The sequence below is a fragment of the Dunckerocampus dactyliophorus genome, chromosome 10 (genome assembly GCF_027744805.1).
Source record: "Dunckerocampus dactyliophorus isolate RoL2022-P2 chromosome 10, RoL_Ddac_1.1, whole genome shotgun sequence".
Lineage (NCBI taxonomy): Eukaryota > Metazoa > Chordata > Actinopteri > Syngnathiformes > Syngnathidae > Dunckerocampus > Dunckerocampus dactyliophorus.
Genome location: NC_072828.1, coordinates 5459195 through 5472507, shown reverse-complemented (window position 1 = coordinate 5472507; position 13313 = coordinate 5459195). Strand labels below are relative to the sequence as shown.

General features: G+C 41.4%; 1 protein-coding gene across 2 annotated transcripts in view; it reads right to left on the bottom strand.

Annotated features, from left to right (window-relative positions):
* The window catches only part of oca2 (oculocutaneous albinism II), a 57584-nt gene that overhangs the window by 19227 nt on the left and 25044 nt on the right, over positions 1-13313 (bottom strand). For both annotated transcript variants that reach the window (XM_054789523.1, XM_054789524.1), the window contains exons 12-16: positions 12589-12645; positions 7762-7886; positions 7117-7255; positions 2148-2280; positions 137-284 (exon numbers count right to left, since the gene is read on the bottom strand). In XM_054789523.1, the coding sequence (XP_054645498.1) occupies positions 137-284; positions 2148-2280; positions 7117-7255; positions 7762-7886; positions 12589-12645 (602 nt within the window). The remainder of the gene's footprint in view (positions 1-136; positions 285-2147; positions 2281-7116; positions 7256-7761; positions 7887-12588; positions 12646-13313) is intronic.

Here is a 13313-nt window from a genome sequence, read left to right as displayed (position 1 = left end):
TTCTTGAAAATGCTCCATTTAGGCTGTATCCCACCACTAAACAGCATAATTCATTCATGAATATATTTTTGATTGAGGTATTCCTCTATTAGGATTTGTTGTTTTTGTTGCTTGTGTTATCTGAGTTGTGTTGCACCTCTGGAAGGTTTTCATCATCTTGCGGAGCAGACTTTCCAGGTTGAGGACTTTCTGCATCAGGAGGCATTTGACAGCCGTCTCCTCCCGGCTGGCGGGGTTGATGCGCTGGGCCGTCTGTCTCCAAACCAGGATCTCGTGCTTGAGTTCTACAAAAAAACGGGGCTGTTAGCCACTGCGGGGAGTCGTGGTGGTGGAGGTGGGGAGGCCTTTCCGCGCACTGGTAGGAGTGTTAATAGCGACTATGTGTGACGGAGGAGACTAAGATCTTTCCGCTCAATAAGCAGCAAGCCCCACAGAGGGACTAATGCAGCATGGCGACGAGCGTGACAACAGTCAGCGTTGAGGCTAACATACGCCTTGAGGGAGGTGGACGTCCATGTCGGAATCAGTTGGTGCCATCCTATCTCCGAGAGGTTGCTAGGTGACTTCAGTAGGAGCTATTCTGGTAAGCAAATCTTCCCAATTACCAGATAATGGCGGGTGCTTCTGAGCCAGCCATGCCAAGAGCATTTATAGATAGTCCATTGGGGGAAACATGACAACAGATGCAATTCTCAACGGGGACTGACAGCAACCCCGTGTGACGATCAATCGTCTTTCACAAAGTGAGTTTTAATGATTCCCTGTTGAGGTTCCTCTCAGAGGGGTGACTGTGTGTTCTGAAGGGTTAAACACTAAGTCCCTGTTCGATGTGGCTGCTGTATGGGCGTACTTGACCAGCCGTGTGCTCACGCTATGCAAATAACAAACATAATTGAACACGGTGCATTTGACAGCACCGGTGACAGCAGGACTCCTTATGTTGGGTTCCAACTCACTAGCGATGGGAAACTCCGTTCCTTTTCCTGAATCCAGTTCTTATCAGTCACTCACTGAAGTGAATCGAGTACTCGAGTCGTTCCAGTCACCGGTCACAGAGCGCATGCACAGAAGCTGGCACGTGCGCAATATGTGGTGAATCAAGTATCGCGTGCTCAATTCGTTTGAGTCGGCCATCACAGAGCACATGCGGAGAAACTCGCACATGAGCAACAAGCAGTGAATCGGGAACTCCAGTTGTTCGAGTCACCCGACGCAGCCCACACGCAGAAACTTGCACATGTTCAACTAGTGGTGAATTGAGTACTCAATTTGGTGAAGTTACCACAAATTACACGCACAGAAACTTCACATGTGCAAAAGTTGTGAATCGGGTACTTAAGTCGTTTGAGTCACCCATCACGGAGCACATGCACAGAAACTAGCAAATGTGCAAAATGTTGTGAATTTGACATTGGGTACTCAATTCATTTTAGTCGCCCGTCACAGAATGCATGCGCGGAAACTTGCGCATGTGCAACAAGTTGTGAATCGAGTACTCGATTCGTTTGAGTTACCAGTCACAACTCACATGCACAGACACTGCACATGTGCAAAAAGTTGTGAACTGGGTACTCAATTCATTCGAGTGGGTACTCCATTTGTTCAAATTACCCGTGACAGAGCACATGCATAGAAACCCAAGTTGTAAATTGGCTACTTGAATCGTTTGAGTCACTCGACACAGTGCGCATGTGGAGAAACACACCCGCAGCAATTTGTGACTCGAGGAATCGAGCCGTTCGAGTCACCCGTAACAGATCACATATGCAGAAACAGAGTGCATGCGAAGAAACTTGAATCACATGTGCAACACATTGTAAATCAGGCACTCGATTCACTCAAGTCGCCTGTCACAGAGCGCATGCACAGAAACTTGTACACGTGCAACAAGCTGTGTCAAGATGTGTCACAGAGCGCATGCGCAGACACATGCAACAAGTTGTGAATCGGGTACTCAGTTTGTTCGAGTCACCCATCACAGAGTGCATGTGGAGAAACTCGCACATGCACAGAAAGGTACACCACTCCACCAACTTCTCCTGCATTTGACACATTACTTGTTCTTTTCTAGCAAATGTAGCTAGCGGTAGCAGGGGTGAGTGAGTGAACGAGTTACGCTCCCGATTCAGTCACAAACTAGAACTCACCAACTATTTCAATGGACTCCTTGTTGTAGAGCTTCTTATTCCAGTAGAGCATCCGCAGGAAGGGAAAGGAGGTGAGGAGGACAAGAACAATCCCCAGGAACATGTAGCCTGTGAAGCTGGCAAAGTCGATCCCCTGCGAGACACAAAATGTGACAGCCTCCATCAGTCTGTTTGTGTGTTGACAGGAAGAGTCGCCGCACGTCGGCCACGATGTTAAGCTAAAGTGTGTTATGTCATCCATAGGAGGCTGTTTCAGTCACTGATCATTCATCAGCTCGCCGGAGAAGTGATGATTTAACTTTCTTTTGATTTGCCTTTATCACGTTCGTGAATGTACTGTGGAGTGTTTTCCATGTTTTTGACATGATGGATTATTTTCAGTCTTTCTAAGGCAGGGGTGTCCAAACTTTTTCCAGCCAGGGCCACATAGTGAAAAATGAAAGGATGCAACTTTGCCACTTTGATATTTTGTAAAGCAACACATGTAAATATGCTAAGAAGTTAAATACACTCCTGATCTAAATCTTAAGAGCAGTTGAAAAAATGCTAGAATTTGCATTTTGCACATTTGGATCTCACTGAGGTTTTAAATAGCGCTACAATATGCAAAAACAAGAAGGGGGAGTGAGACAAAAAGCATTTTGAAAAAGTAATTTATTGAAAACAACAATTAAACCGAAATAGGTTGTTTATCAGCTGATCAAAAGTTTAAGACCACAGGCTATAAAATCTGCTCAAAATGTTCATTTTCTGTCAGGCATTCACACTGTCATGCCCTCCTGATGGCTAAAGCTAAGAAGCTTTCTCTTTTTGAACGTGGTTGGATTGTGGAGCTGCATAAGCAAGGCTTTTCCAAGCGTGCCATTGCTGCTGAGGTTGGGAGCAGTAAATCAGTAAATTCTACATTTTTTTATAAGATCCTGAGCATTATGGAACAAAAAAGTCAAGTGGTAGACCCCAAAAAAAAATCACACCTGCGCTGAGCCAGAGGATCCAATTGTCTGTCCATCAAGACACAGGGCGGTCTTCCGTCCACATTAGGCATCAAGCATGCTCAAACCCATTTTTGACGTGATTAACAAGAACGGTGGAGCTACTCATGACTGAGTCCTACTGAGAACACTTTTGGTTCTGGTTTGGAGAGTTTTTTGGTATTTTTTGAACGATGGTCTTAAACTTTTGATCAGCTGATAAACAGCCTATTTTAGTTTAATTGTTGTTTTCAATAAATGACTTTTTCAAAATGTTTTTGTCTCACTCCCCCTTCTTGTTTTTGCATATTGTAGCTCTACTTAAAACCTCATTAAGATCCAAATGTGCAAAATGCAAATTCTAGCAATTTTTCGACTGGTCTTAAGATTTTGATCAGGAGTATATATTTCAAGAAAAAACTGCATCTCAGCTTTGTCATACAGGTGAAAAAGCCTATTATTAATATCAACTTTGCTTTCCCCCCCCCCCCATTTTTGTTGTTGTTGTTTTTTTTAAATTTTCAAAATATTTCAAATTTCTTCTTAAACAATCTTCTTAAATGTTCTTTGCATAATATTATCACTTTTTCCCATAATATTTTGACTTTATTCCATTAATATTATATCTTTTCCCCCAACCAAATTTTCCAAAAATTATATCTTTATTTTGTTTTGTTTGTTTCTCATAATATTACAACTTAAAAATATTTTTCCTAATAATATTATGAGTTTATTCTTTTAAAATTGGGACTTTTTAAATGTTTTTTTTTCTCTAAGTCTTTGGACTTTATTCTTGTAAAATTACAGCTGTTTTTTTATTTCTGCCGTTCTTGTTTTCAAATATTCTAACTATTTCAGCTTTCACTTTATTTCTTTTTTTTTAAATAATGTCTTTCTTTAATATTTCAACTCTATGCTACTAAAATGACGTTATTTTTCTTCATAATATTACAACGTTGTTCTTGTGAAATTACGACTTTTCCTTGTTAACTTTTTTCTGTTAATATTTTCACTTAATTCTTGGAAAATTACTGCTGATTTTTCAATTTTTGCTGATGTTGGGTTTTTTTTTGGTTTTCTTGTTAAATTCTATTTTTAGAAGGTGCCGCGGTGGCCGCAAATGGCCCCCTGCCGCACTTTGGAAACACCTGTTCTCTGGTGTGTGACTGCCGCTTGGGGTCACCAGATGCTAAATCCAAAGTGAGATGCAGGTTTTGTATTCAGTGTGCTACCTTGCTCTTGTTACAAACCCAAATACAAGGACACTCGGATGTAGCTGAGTGGCCTAAACAACGCACACACACACACGCACACGCACACACACAGCTGGACTGCCGCTTCTATCTCTGGATTCCGCCCAAAAAAGTCCCCATGACAGAAACAAGCAAACAAACAGGCGAGCAAACCATGCATGCACACACAAGCTGTCCTTATCAGAGGCCGGCCATGACCGAACGAGAGTCCCCGTGCTTCTGTCAGCGGGGTGGGGGAGCGGCGCCAAGACAAACTAGACGGCGGGGGCCGGGCGAGCTTAATTTGCTGGAATCAACAGAGCGGATACTGCCGCCGCCGCGTAAAAGGCGAAAATGTCAAGCGCGGCGAGCAGATGCCACGCCAAGCTGCTCGGAGGGCGAGGTGTCGTTTGGTGATGCTCCTCCTGAGTAGAAGACGAGCAAAGATTTTGAAGCGTTTCTGCCGGAACAAAGCTATCTGATAAATCCAACTTGCAGAAAACCAAATGGGATGGTGGACTTGCATTGGAAAAAGTTTTGGCATCTTTAATTCTGGAGATTTATGACAGCTGTGCCGATGCACAAATAGATTTTTACTACCAGCGTGCCTCCATTCATCAAGTGCACACCTCAGCCTGAACACCAGTCCTTACTCGGGCTTGCATAACCCCTTGGAGAGATTGTCCATACACAATGGAGACACACACGCACCCCACAGTCAATACCCCAGGAGTGGCAACCACAACACAACATAACTCGTTTGTATTCAGACCGGAACACAGTTGACGTCTGCTGTCTGCTTTTCGTGGGGCTTACCTTTCAGGACCACCAGCGAATGGTCAACCATGAGTAATTGAGACGCCCATAAAATTTTTGACACTCGGCTCACTCCCACTCCAAACCCTCCTGCAAGCTTGACGTTGATGTTCTTCTCCTTCTATTTCAAATCAACATTTGCAATAAAAGTGAATGTTATTATTAGTAGGGGTGTATGAATGTTTAAACATTTGGATTTTTTTTTTTAAAAGACAAAATTGGGGAAAAAAGAGCAAATAACAAAGTTGATGCAGTCAACGGGCTTTTCCACCTACAGTATATGACAAAGCTGTGATGCAGTTTTTTGTTGAAATATATGTAACTTCTTGGTATATCTTACAAAACATCCAAAGTGGTAAAGTCGCATCTTTCATTTTTACTATGTGGCCCACGCTGGGAAATGTTTGGATAGACCTGATATTAGCATACAGTAAGCCCTCCCCACTTTGTGCTTCAAATTTCGCGACTTCACTTTATCACGGTTTACCAAAAATATATTAATTCAAAAATCATGCTAACCCGTGGTTGGATATGGCTTATTCTTAGTCACAAAATATACATATTTAAGCAAACTGCGCGTATTTTTGGCCTAAATCCTATGTTCCCAAGGTGGGGTACATGTTTTGTTGTCAGAGGAGATCAGAGCAAAAAGATGGAAGGAAACAGAATGGAAGGATGGAATGCACTGCAATTCTGCATCTGTCCACCAGAGGGAGACAGAGGAGCCAAGCGCCCAGAGGGAGGCTGACATCATTGCAGCGCCCCGGAAGGCACCAGTGAATTCTCCACAAAGACGCAATGCATTATAGGATTATAGTTGTGTGTATTTTTGTACTTTGTATACTGCTTTATCATGTTAGTTAAACCGTCCCTTTCAGTTTGGTATCAAATTAATATGCAGACTTAAATCATAGCGATTGCAAGCGGACAAAAGTAAAGCTTCAAAGTTCAACCCATTCAAACGGCAGGATCCGAACATCTGGCTGAAATAAAAGATATAGGACGAATACGTAACAATTTATCAGTGCTCATGTAAAACTTTTAACAAAATTTTACCGTGCAAAATAACATTTTTAAATTTTTTTAACCAGAGTTACTTATGATAAAATTAATTACTTGTGTCCAATATTTCAAGTTAATGATGATTAAAAAAAGGTTCATGTTTTTGAGTGTCTGACGGGGTAGGCAAGTGTAAAAAGTTTGGGAACCACTGGAACAACAAGGAACTTTCCCAATGCTGACACGTGTGAGTCTATATTATGTCTTATTTTCTTATTTTCTCCTATTATGTTTACCATGTGGAGTTTACATGTTCTCCCCGTGTGCGCGTGGGTTTTCTCCGGGTACTCCGGCTTCCTTCCACATTCCAAAAACATGCAGGTGAGGTTATTGGCAACTCTAAATTGTCCATAGGTATGAATGTGAGTGTGTATGGTTGTTTGTCTATATGTGCCCTGCGATTGGCTGGCGACCAGTCCAGGGTGTACCCCGCCTGTCGCCCGAAGTCAGCTGGGATAGGCTCCAGCATGCCCCCGTGACCCTAATAAGGAAGAAGCGGTATAGAAAATGGATGGATGGATGTTTACTATATTGGTTAATTAGTGTGTAAAGGTGACTATAGGGGTGTTATTTCATGTCTAGAGGGCTCTAATAATGTTAAAAAACATATTTACAAGGTGGTCAACAGGAAAACCTGTAGTTACAGGTTTTCTACGCTGTAACTACAAAATTATTCCACTTATAAATAAGGACTCCAACTTTGCAGAAATGTCCTTGTCACGGTGGAGGGACTGGTGTAAAAGTGTTGTACATTTTTAATCATCACTTATGTTGTCAAGAAAGAAGATGTTCCATGAATGCAATGAAAATATTGAGTGAAGGGTGATGTAGCTGCTTCATGTGTGAAACTGACACCTTGTTTTCCACACAGAGCAAAGTGACTGTGCTTACTTCTCTGCGCAGGTCCTGATTTGACACGATAATCACATTTGGTGGGTCGCCGACAGCTGTGGCGGCGCCTCCGATGTTGGTGAAGATTACTTCTGCAATCAGGACATGTCTGGGGTCCAGATTGAGCACCTCGCATAACCTGCATCATCACACAGAAAAGCCCTTTAGCGCAGATGAAGTCGCAATGGCTGCGGGAGAAATACAAGAAAAATCTAATAATAAAAATAAACAGGCCGAAAAACGTAAACGTGGGCACAAAAGACACGGGTGTATTAATGTCAGTGCCGTGCAGGATGTGCTCCCTGCTGGCCCGCAGACAACATAAGACACACTTTTTTGTTATCTGTGACCTAGAAAGGAGAGTTGAGAAACACAATAATACACAGAAATAGTTTGGCCCAGTCAAAGTGAGGGATTGCAGCTGGCTGTGTAACACCGTGGAATTGCACGCTCTAAAGGCTTGCAGGGAGTGAAATGAAGAAACAAATTGTCTCTGGGAGCGAATGCTTGCTGGCCTGACAACGTAGAAAAACTCCTCATGCAACACAGTGCAAAGATATTAGCTTTGTTCTGTGAGCAGTGCTAAAACGGGCAGGTGGCAAAAAAAGGGATGAGCAGAAGAGCAGGATGATGAAGAATCCACACCTGATGGTCACGGGCGTGAAAAGCATCATGGTGGTGACATTGTCCAGGAAGGCTGAGAGGATGGCGGCAATGAGACAGAGGATGATGATCATGGGCCACACTCGGCCTTTGGAGAGGCGGTAAGCCTGTGGGGACGTAAGAAGGAACATCACCATGACTCGCTGTCAAACGGGAAACGCGTTGTTGAATTGTGCAAATGTAACCACGCGATGTTCCTTAATGTACGGACGGCTGTTTCCGCCACTGAAAGAAAAAAACTATCCCAATGATAAGGCATTATTATGAGATAATAAAGTCATCATTCCGGTACGAAATGTCAAACTTCAGCGATAAAAAGTCATAGTGAGATAAAAAGTTGAAATTACAAGATAACAAGCTGTAATTATGAGACAGGAAAGTCATAATTCTCAGATAAAAAGGTCCAAATTATGAGATAAAACATCATAATTATGAGATTAAAAAAGCCATAATTATGAGATAAAAAGTCATAATAAGATAAAAAGTCTAAATTACAAGATAAACGAGATAAGAGGTCAGAATTATGAGACAAGAAAGCCCAAATTACGAGCTAAAAAAGTCATAATGAGATAAAAAAAAGTCTAAATTACAAGATAATAAACCAAAATTATGAGGTAAAAAGATAAAATTATGAGATGAAACATCATAATTATGAGATAAAAAGTCATAATAAGATAAAAAGTCTAAATTACAAAATAAACGAGATAAGAGGTCATAATTATGAGACAAGAAAGCCCAAATTACGAGCTAAAAAAGTCATAATGAGATTAAAAAAAAGTCTAAATTACAAGAAAATAAACCAAAATTATGAGATAAAAAGATGAAATTATGAGATGAAACATCATAATCATGAGATAAAAAGTTGAAATTATAAGATAAAAAGTCATAGTTACGAAATAGAAAAGTCCTAATTATGAGAAAAAAGTCCAAATTACGAGCTAAAAAGTTACATCAATTCAATGTTGTGAGAACACATAATATGTGTCCCATTTCGGGGTCTGCATCCTTCAAGCGCACATTTGCAGGGTGCATGATGTCATCGCGAAGCGCAAAGGTTGTCCCGGTTCTAAAACGCTCCAAGGGTCCTTAAAATGCTGCCGACAAATGTGTCCTCTGCCATTAGCTCCAAGTGTTAATCGCGGCTATCCTTAACGGCCTTCCCTTGCCCAAGATCCTTTGGTGCCCAGCCCTGAAAAAATAGTTCAGCATGGCGGCCCTAGGCAGAGATAAAAATAGAGACTTGTAATGTAATTATGGCTTTATTTACTCATTAGAACACGTAACAGCATATTTGTACAGCTTAGTGTGACATTTGAAACTTACATTTGTGTTCAAATACGAGCCCTTGACTACCGTAATTTTGATCGAGCACCATGATGAACAACTTCATGTTGTCACCTTTCTTCTACATTGTACTACCGACTATGGCTGTTCACATGAGGCGTTCGAGCGCATTACGTAAATCTCGGTGCCCGGCGCTGATGTAGTCAAGCCGTTTTTAGCCGTTTTTATTCACGTACCCCCTACGGGGCCACATGGTGGCCTTGTGGTTAGCATGTTGGCCACACAGTAAGGAGATCGGGAAGATCTGGGTTCGAATCTCCGTTGGGCGTCTCTGTGTGGAGTTTGCATGTTTGCATGTGCGAGGGTTTTCTCCAGGTACTCCCCCACATCCAAAAACATGCATGTTAGGTTAATTGGAGATTCTAAATTGTCCATAGGTATGAATGTGAGTGTGAATGCTTGTTTGTCTGTATGTGCCCTGTGATTGGCTGGCCACCAGTCCAGGGTGTACCCCGCCTCTCGCCCAAAGCCAGCTGGGATAGGCTCCAGCATACCCCCGCGACCCACTTTGGGAACCTAGGGTCTACTATATTGGGTAATAGGAGTGTAAAAGTGACTATAGGGGTGTTATTTCATGTCTAGAAGGCTCTAATAATGTTAGAAACCTTATTTAGAAGATGGTAAACATGTTTTTTAAGCTTTAACTAAAAAAATATGACATTTATCGTGGAAATGTACTTATAAAGGACGGGTCTCGGACCAATTAACAGCAATACATGAAGAATCACAATACAGTGGAACCTTGGATAGCGTCGAAACTTTTCGCCAAAGTGTTACTGTAGTGTTGGGTGAGACACACAAACACCAGACTTGATCACCGGAACAACAAGCTTTTATTGCAGGTTTGAATGATCTCACAGCAGGCACAGTAATCGCTAACACGTAACCCAAGCTAAAAGCTTAGCTCGAGCTAAAACTCAACTCAACTCAGAACCTGCGATGTCACTTCCTGTCCAACTCCGGAACACGTTTACAGCAACACACACAAGCATGAGTCGTAATTAGCTTTGAAATGTCTTACTTTCTCTTATTATTCATTTTCTGTAATCCTCATCAGCGTCGCGGGGGCATACTGGAGCCTATAAATAAGGAATCATACTTCGCAGAAATACACTTATCACAGCCGGGTCTGGAACCAATTAACCTCGATAAACGAGGGATTACTATTACTGTACTCTCACTGGCCACTACATTAGGTACAGTCCAATTCTCACCAAGCACCGTCTAAACGTGTGCCATGTTAAAGAGCATGCTACCTCGCATTGCTGCGCTGCATGAAGCCCGAGGGAGGCGGCTCGCTGAGGCCACCTTTTGAATGTCAAAAATGCGTCCACGAGCAGCCAAGTGGTCTTTCTGAGATGGTGTCTTAATTTGGAGAGGCGGCCCTCATCCTCCTTGCACTTTGGAATTGATGAGGCTGTGCTGTGCTCGCCATGTCCTAAAGAAAGACGGCCCCGCACACCTCCGTCACCAGAAAGAATATTTGGGATTAAAAGCGAGAGTTGCTAGAGATGGCGCACGTCCTTGACCCGCACGGGGGATGAAGGCGTGCTCGACTGGAGGAGCCGCATCATATTCCCGCACGCCGCTAGGAGATTTACATTCAAACTCAATTTACTCTCAAGCCCTCAAGTCCGACTCGCTAAAAGGTTAATCGAGTCAAATCACCTGTGATGTCACGCTGACCTTGAAACGCTATGACCTAAAAGGTCACCACCCCATCATTTCACGCTCAAAGACATCCATGTGAAACTTTTCATCCCTGGACAAGCTTTGATGAGGTCGCGGCAACCTTTCACCTCTGAGCGACATATTCTACCCAGCTCAACTGTGGCCGTCTGTCTTCCCCGGGTGTGTGTGGCGTTCACACGCACAAAAAGTCACATGGCAGACGGAGGGAAAGACCCTTGAAGATGCCTCTCAGAAGTGACCAGTGGTTCCCACACATTCATTGATTTGAACCAAAATCTATTTTTGAAAAACTGTGACAGCAAAATTCGAAGCGCGAAGTGGCGAAGGATTACTGAATCGCTCTTCTCAACGAGCAACGGCTCCTGATGTGGCCCCACCTCCAAATAAATGCACACACAGGTGGCTCCGTCTTGCTTGTGACATTAAAAAAAAAACACAAAAAGATTACTTTTTTTTTTTAAACACAACAGCAGCTGGTAGGTGGCTACTGACACTTAAAAAAGTATGAAATAACAAAAGGAGTGCTTCCCATCCATTCATTTATTTGTGGCCCGCTACAAATAGATTCTGCTCATGAACACATTGTAACGCATCTGGTCTGCCACAGAAGGATGGGACAAGGAGGGAGGGATCTGTGTGGCCAACTTGGTCACTATATTTAGCAAGTAATCTGAAACCTCTGGATTTATTTTTGTTTTGTTTTTTTCAAAAAAAGCGACAAAACTAGTGAAGGGACTTTTGTCGACTCGGACATGTAACGACGGATCGCTCATCTCAACGAGTAGTAAGCCTAGCTGTGGGCCCCTCCCCCATCTAAAAGCACATAAGTTGTCATATTGTTTGATGTGACTCACAAACCCTTTGAATAATCCACGTTAAAAAGATTTAAAATTGAAATATTATTTTATAAAATATTATATTTACTTATTAAATGTTGTTATTATTATTAATTTAATTTTTTCACTTTTAAAAATATAGTTCTATTTGTTATTATTGTATTTTAGAATTTTTAATATTATTTAAAAATATTTCATATGCATTTTAATTGTACTTTATTTATATTATATTAACTAAAAAATAATTACAATTTTTTTTTTTTTTAATTTTAAAAGAGAGACTGTATTTCTTGCTAAATGTATTTGTCCTGTCTGTCATTGAAAATGTCTTTGTTGTCAAATCTCATTCAAAATTCAATGAATTATACAATACTGTTGTTGTAGTGCATCCTCACATGTGCGCTTGGCACCTTGACTTCTTTCAGTGTATGTTTGTTGGTAAAACAACACAAGGTGAAAATCATAACAATCAGATGTGTCATGATATCATGAGGTTTTTATACATGTTTGTGGTTTCAGTTCGAGGTGGCCCTCCAGGCTAACCATAACTGCAATATGGCCTACAGTCAAAACGAGTATGATGCCCCTGTCTAATCTAAACATCTTTGTTTTGCTTTTCATGTTTTTTTACTCAAGCAAATGGGTGTACTGTATTGCCGATTATGCAATACAATTTCCTCCGCCCCTCCACACACACACACACACACACACACACACCCAGCAACCCACCACTGCCACAAATTGATTGCAGTCCTTTGACAAACACTGGTGACCTACTTCTGACCAGCTTCTCCACTTATCAAAATGGAGCAGAAAAGGAGCAAATGAGATTGTCACGCTCTGCATTGCGTGGCGCGGGTCACCCCGAATCTTCCCTCGGATCAGTCACGACAGCGCTCATTTCACAAACAGCTCAATTTGAATGTCACTTACGCACCTTCACGGCGCAGTAATCGAAGAAGCCCGTCTCGGAAAAAATGGCCACCAGCACCATCTGGGAGAAAATATCATGCAATTTGTTAAATCCACATTTTTAGAGTCAAGACGACAGCTTCATTTTCCATTCATTTATCCTGTTCAGTAATTACATTTGCTTTACTATAACCAAAAGAACATCTATTAATACATTCCTTTTTCTTTTTTGTTATGTATATTACATTACATTATTTAATTTTACATTACATTAAGATATTCCTCATTGTCGATCTCTTAATTGTATCGGACTATTGTCCTGAAAGCCTGCATCCCCAAGTTTTGTGACTTTTTAACCCCCCAAAAAAAACATATTTTTCTTTGTGTTTTCGGTTCTAAAGAAAAACTCCAAAAATTTGGAGCTTTTAACTGGACAGTAAGAATTTTTTGGACCATTCCACCAAATAGGTGCCATTTGCGGCCCCCAGGAAATAAAATGTATAAACACACAATAAAATTAACTGCAAAATACATTTGTTTATTTGCTAATTCTATGCTAAAAACTCACTGCTGTTACTTTCAGTGCTGTTACTACGTCATCCTCCGTCATCTTGGCGTGGGAAACTTAAGCAAAAATTAAATAAGGTTGCCTGAGATGGGCCAATACACATGCACAATAAAATTAACTGTAATTTTTTTTTTTAATAACGCAAAAACTCCTGCACATTGATCTGATTGCATATTTAATAA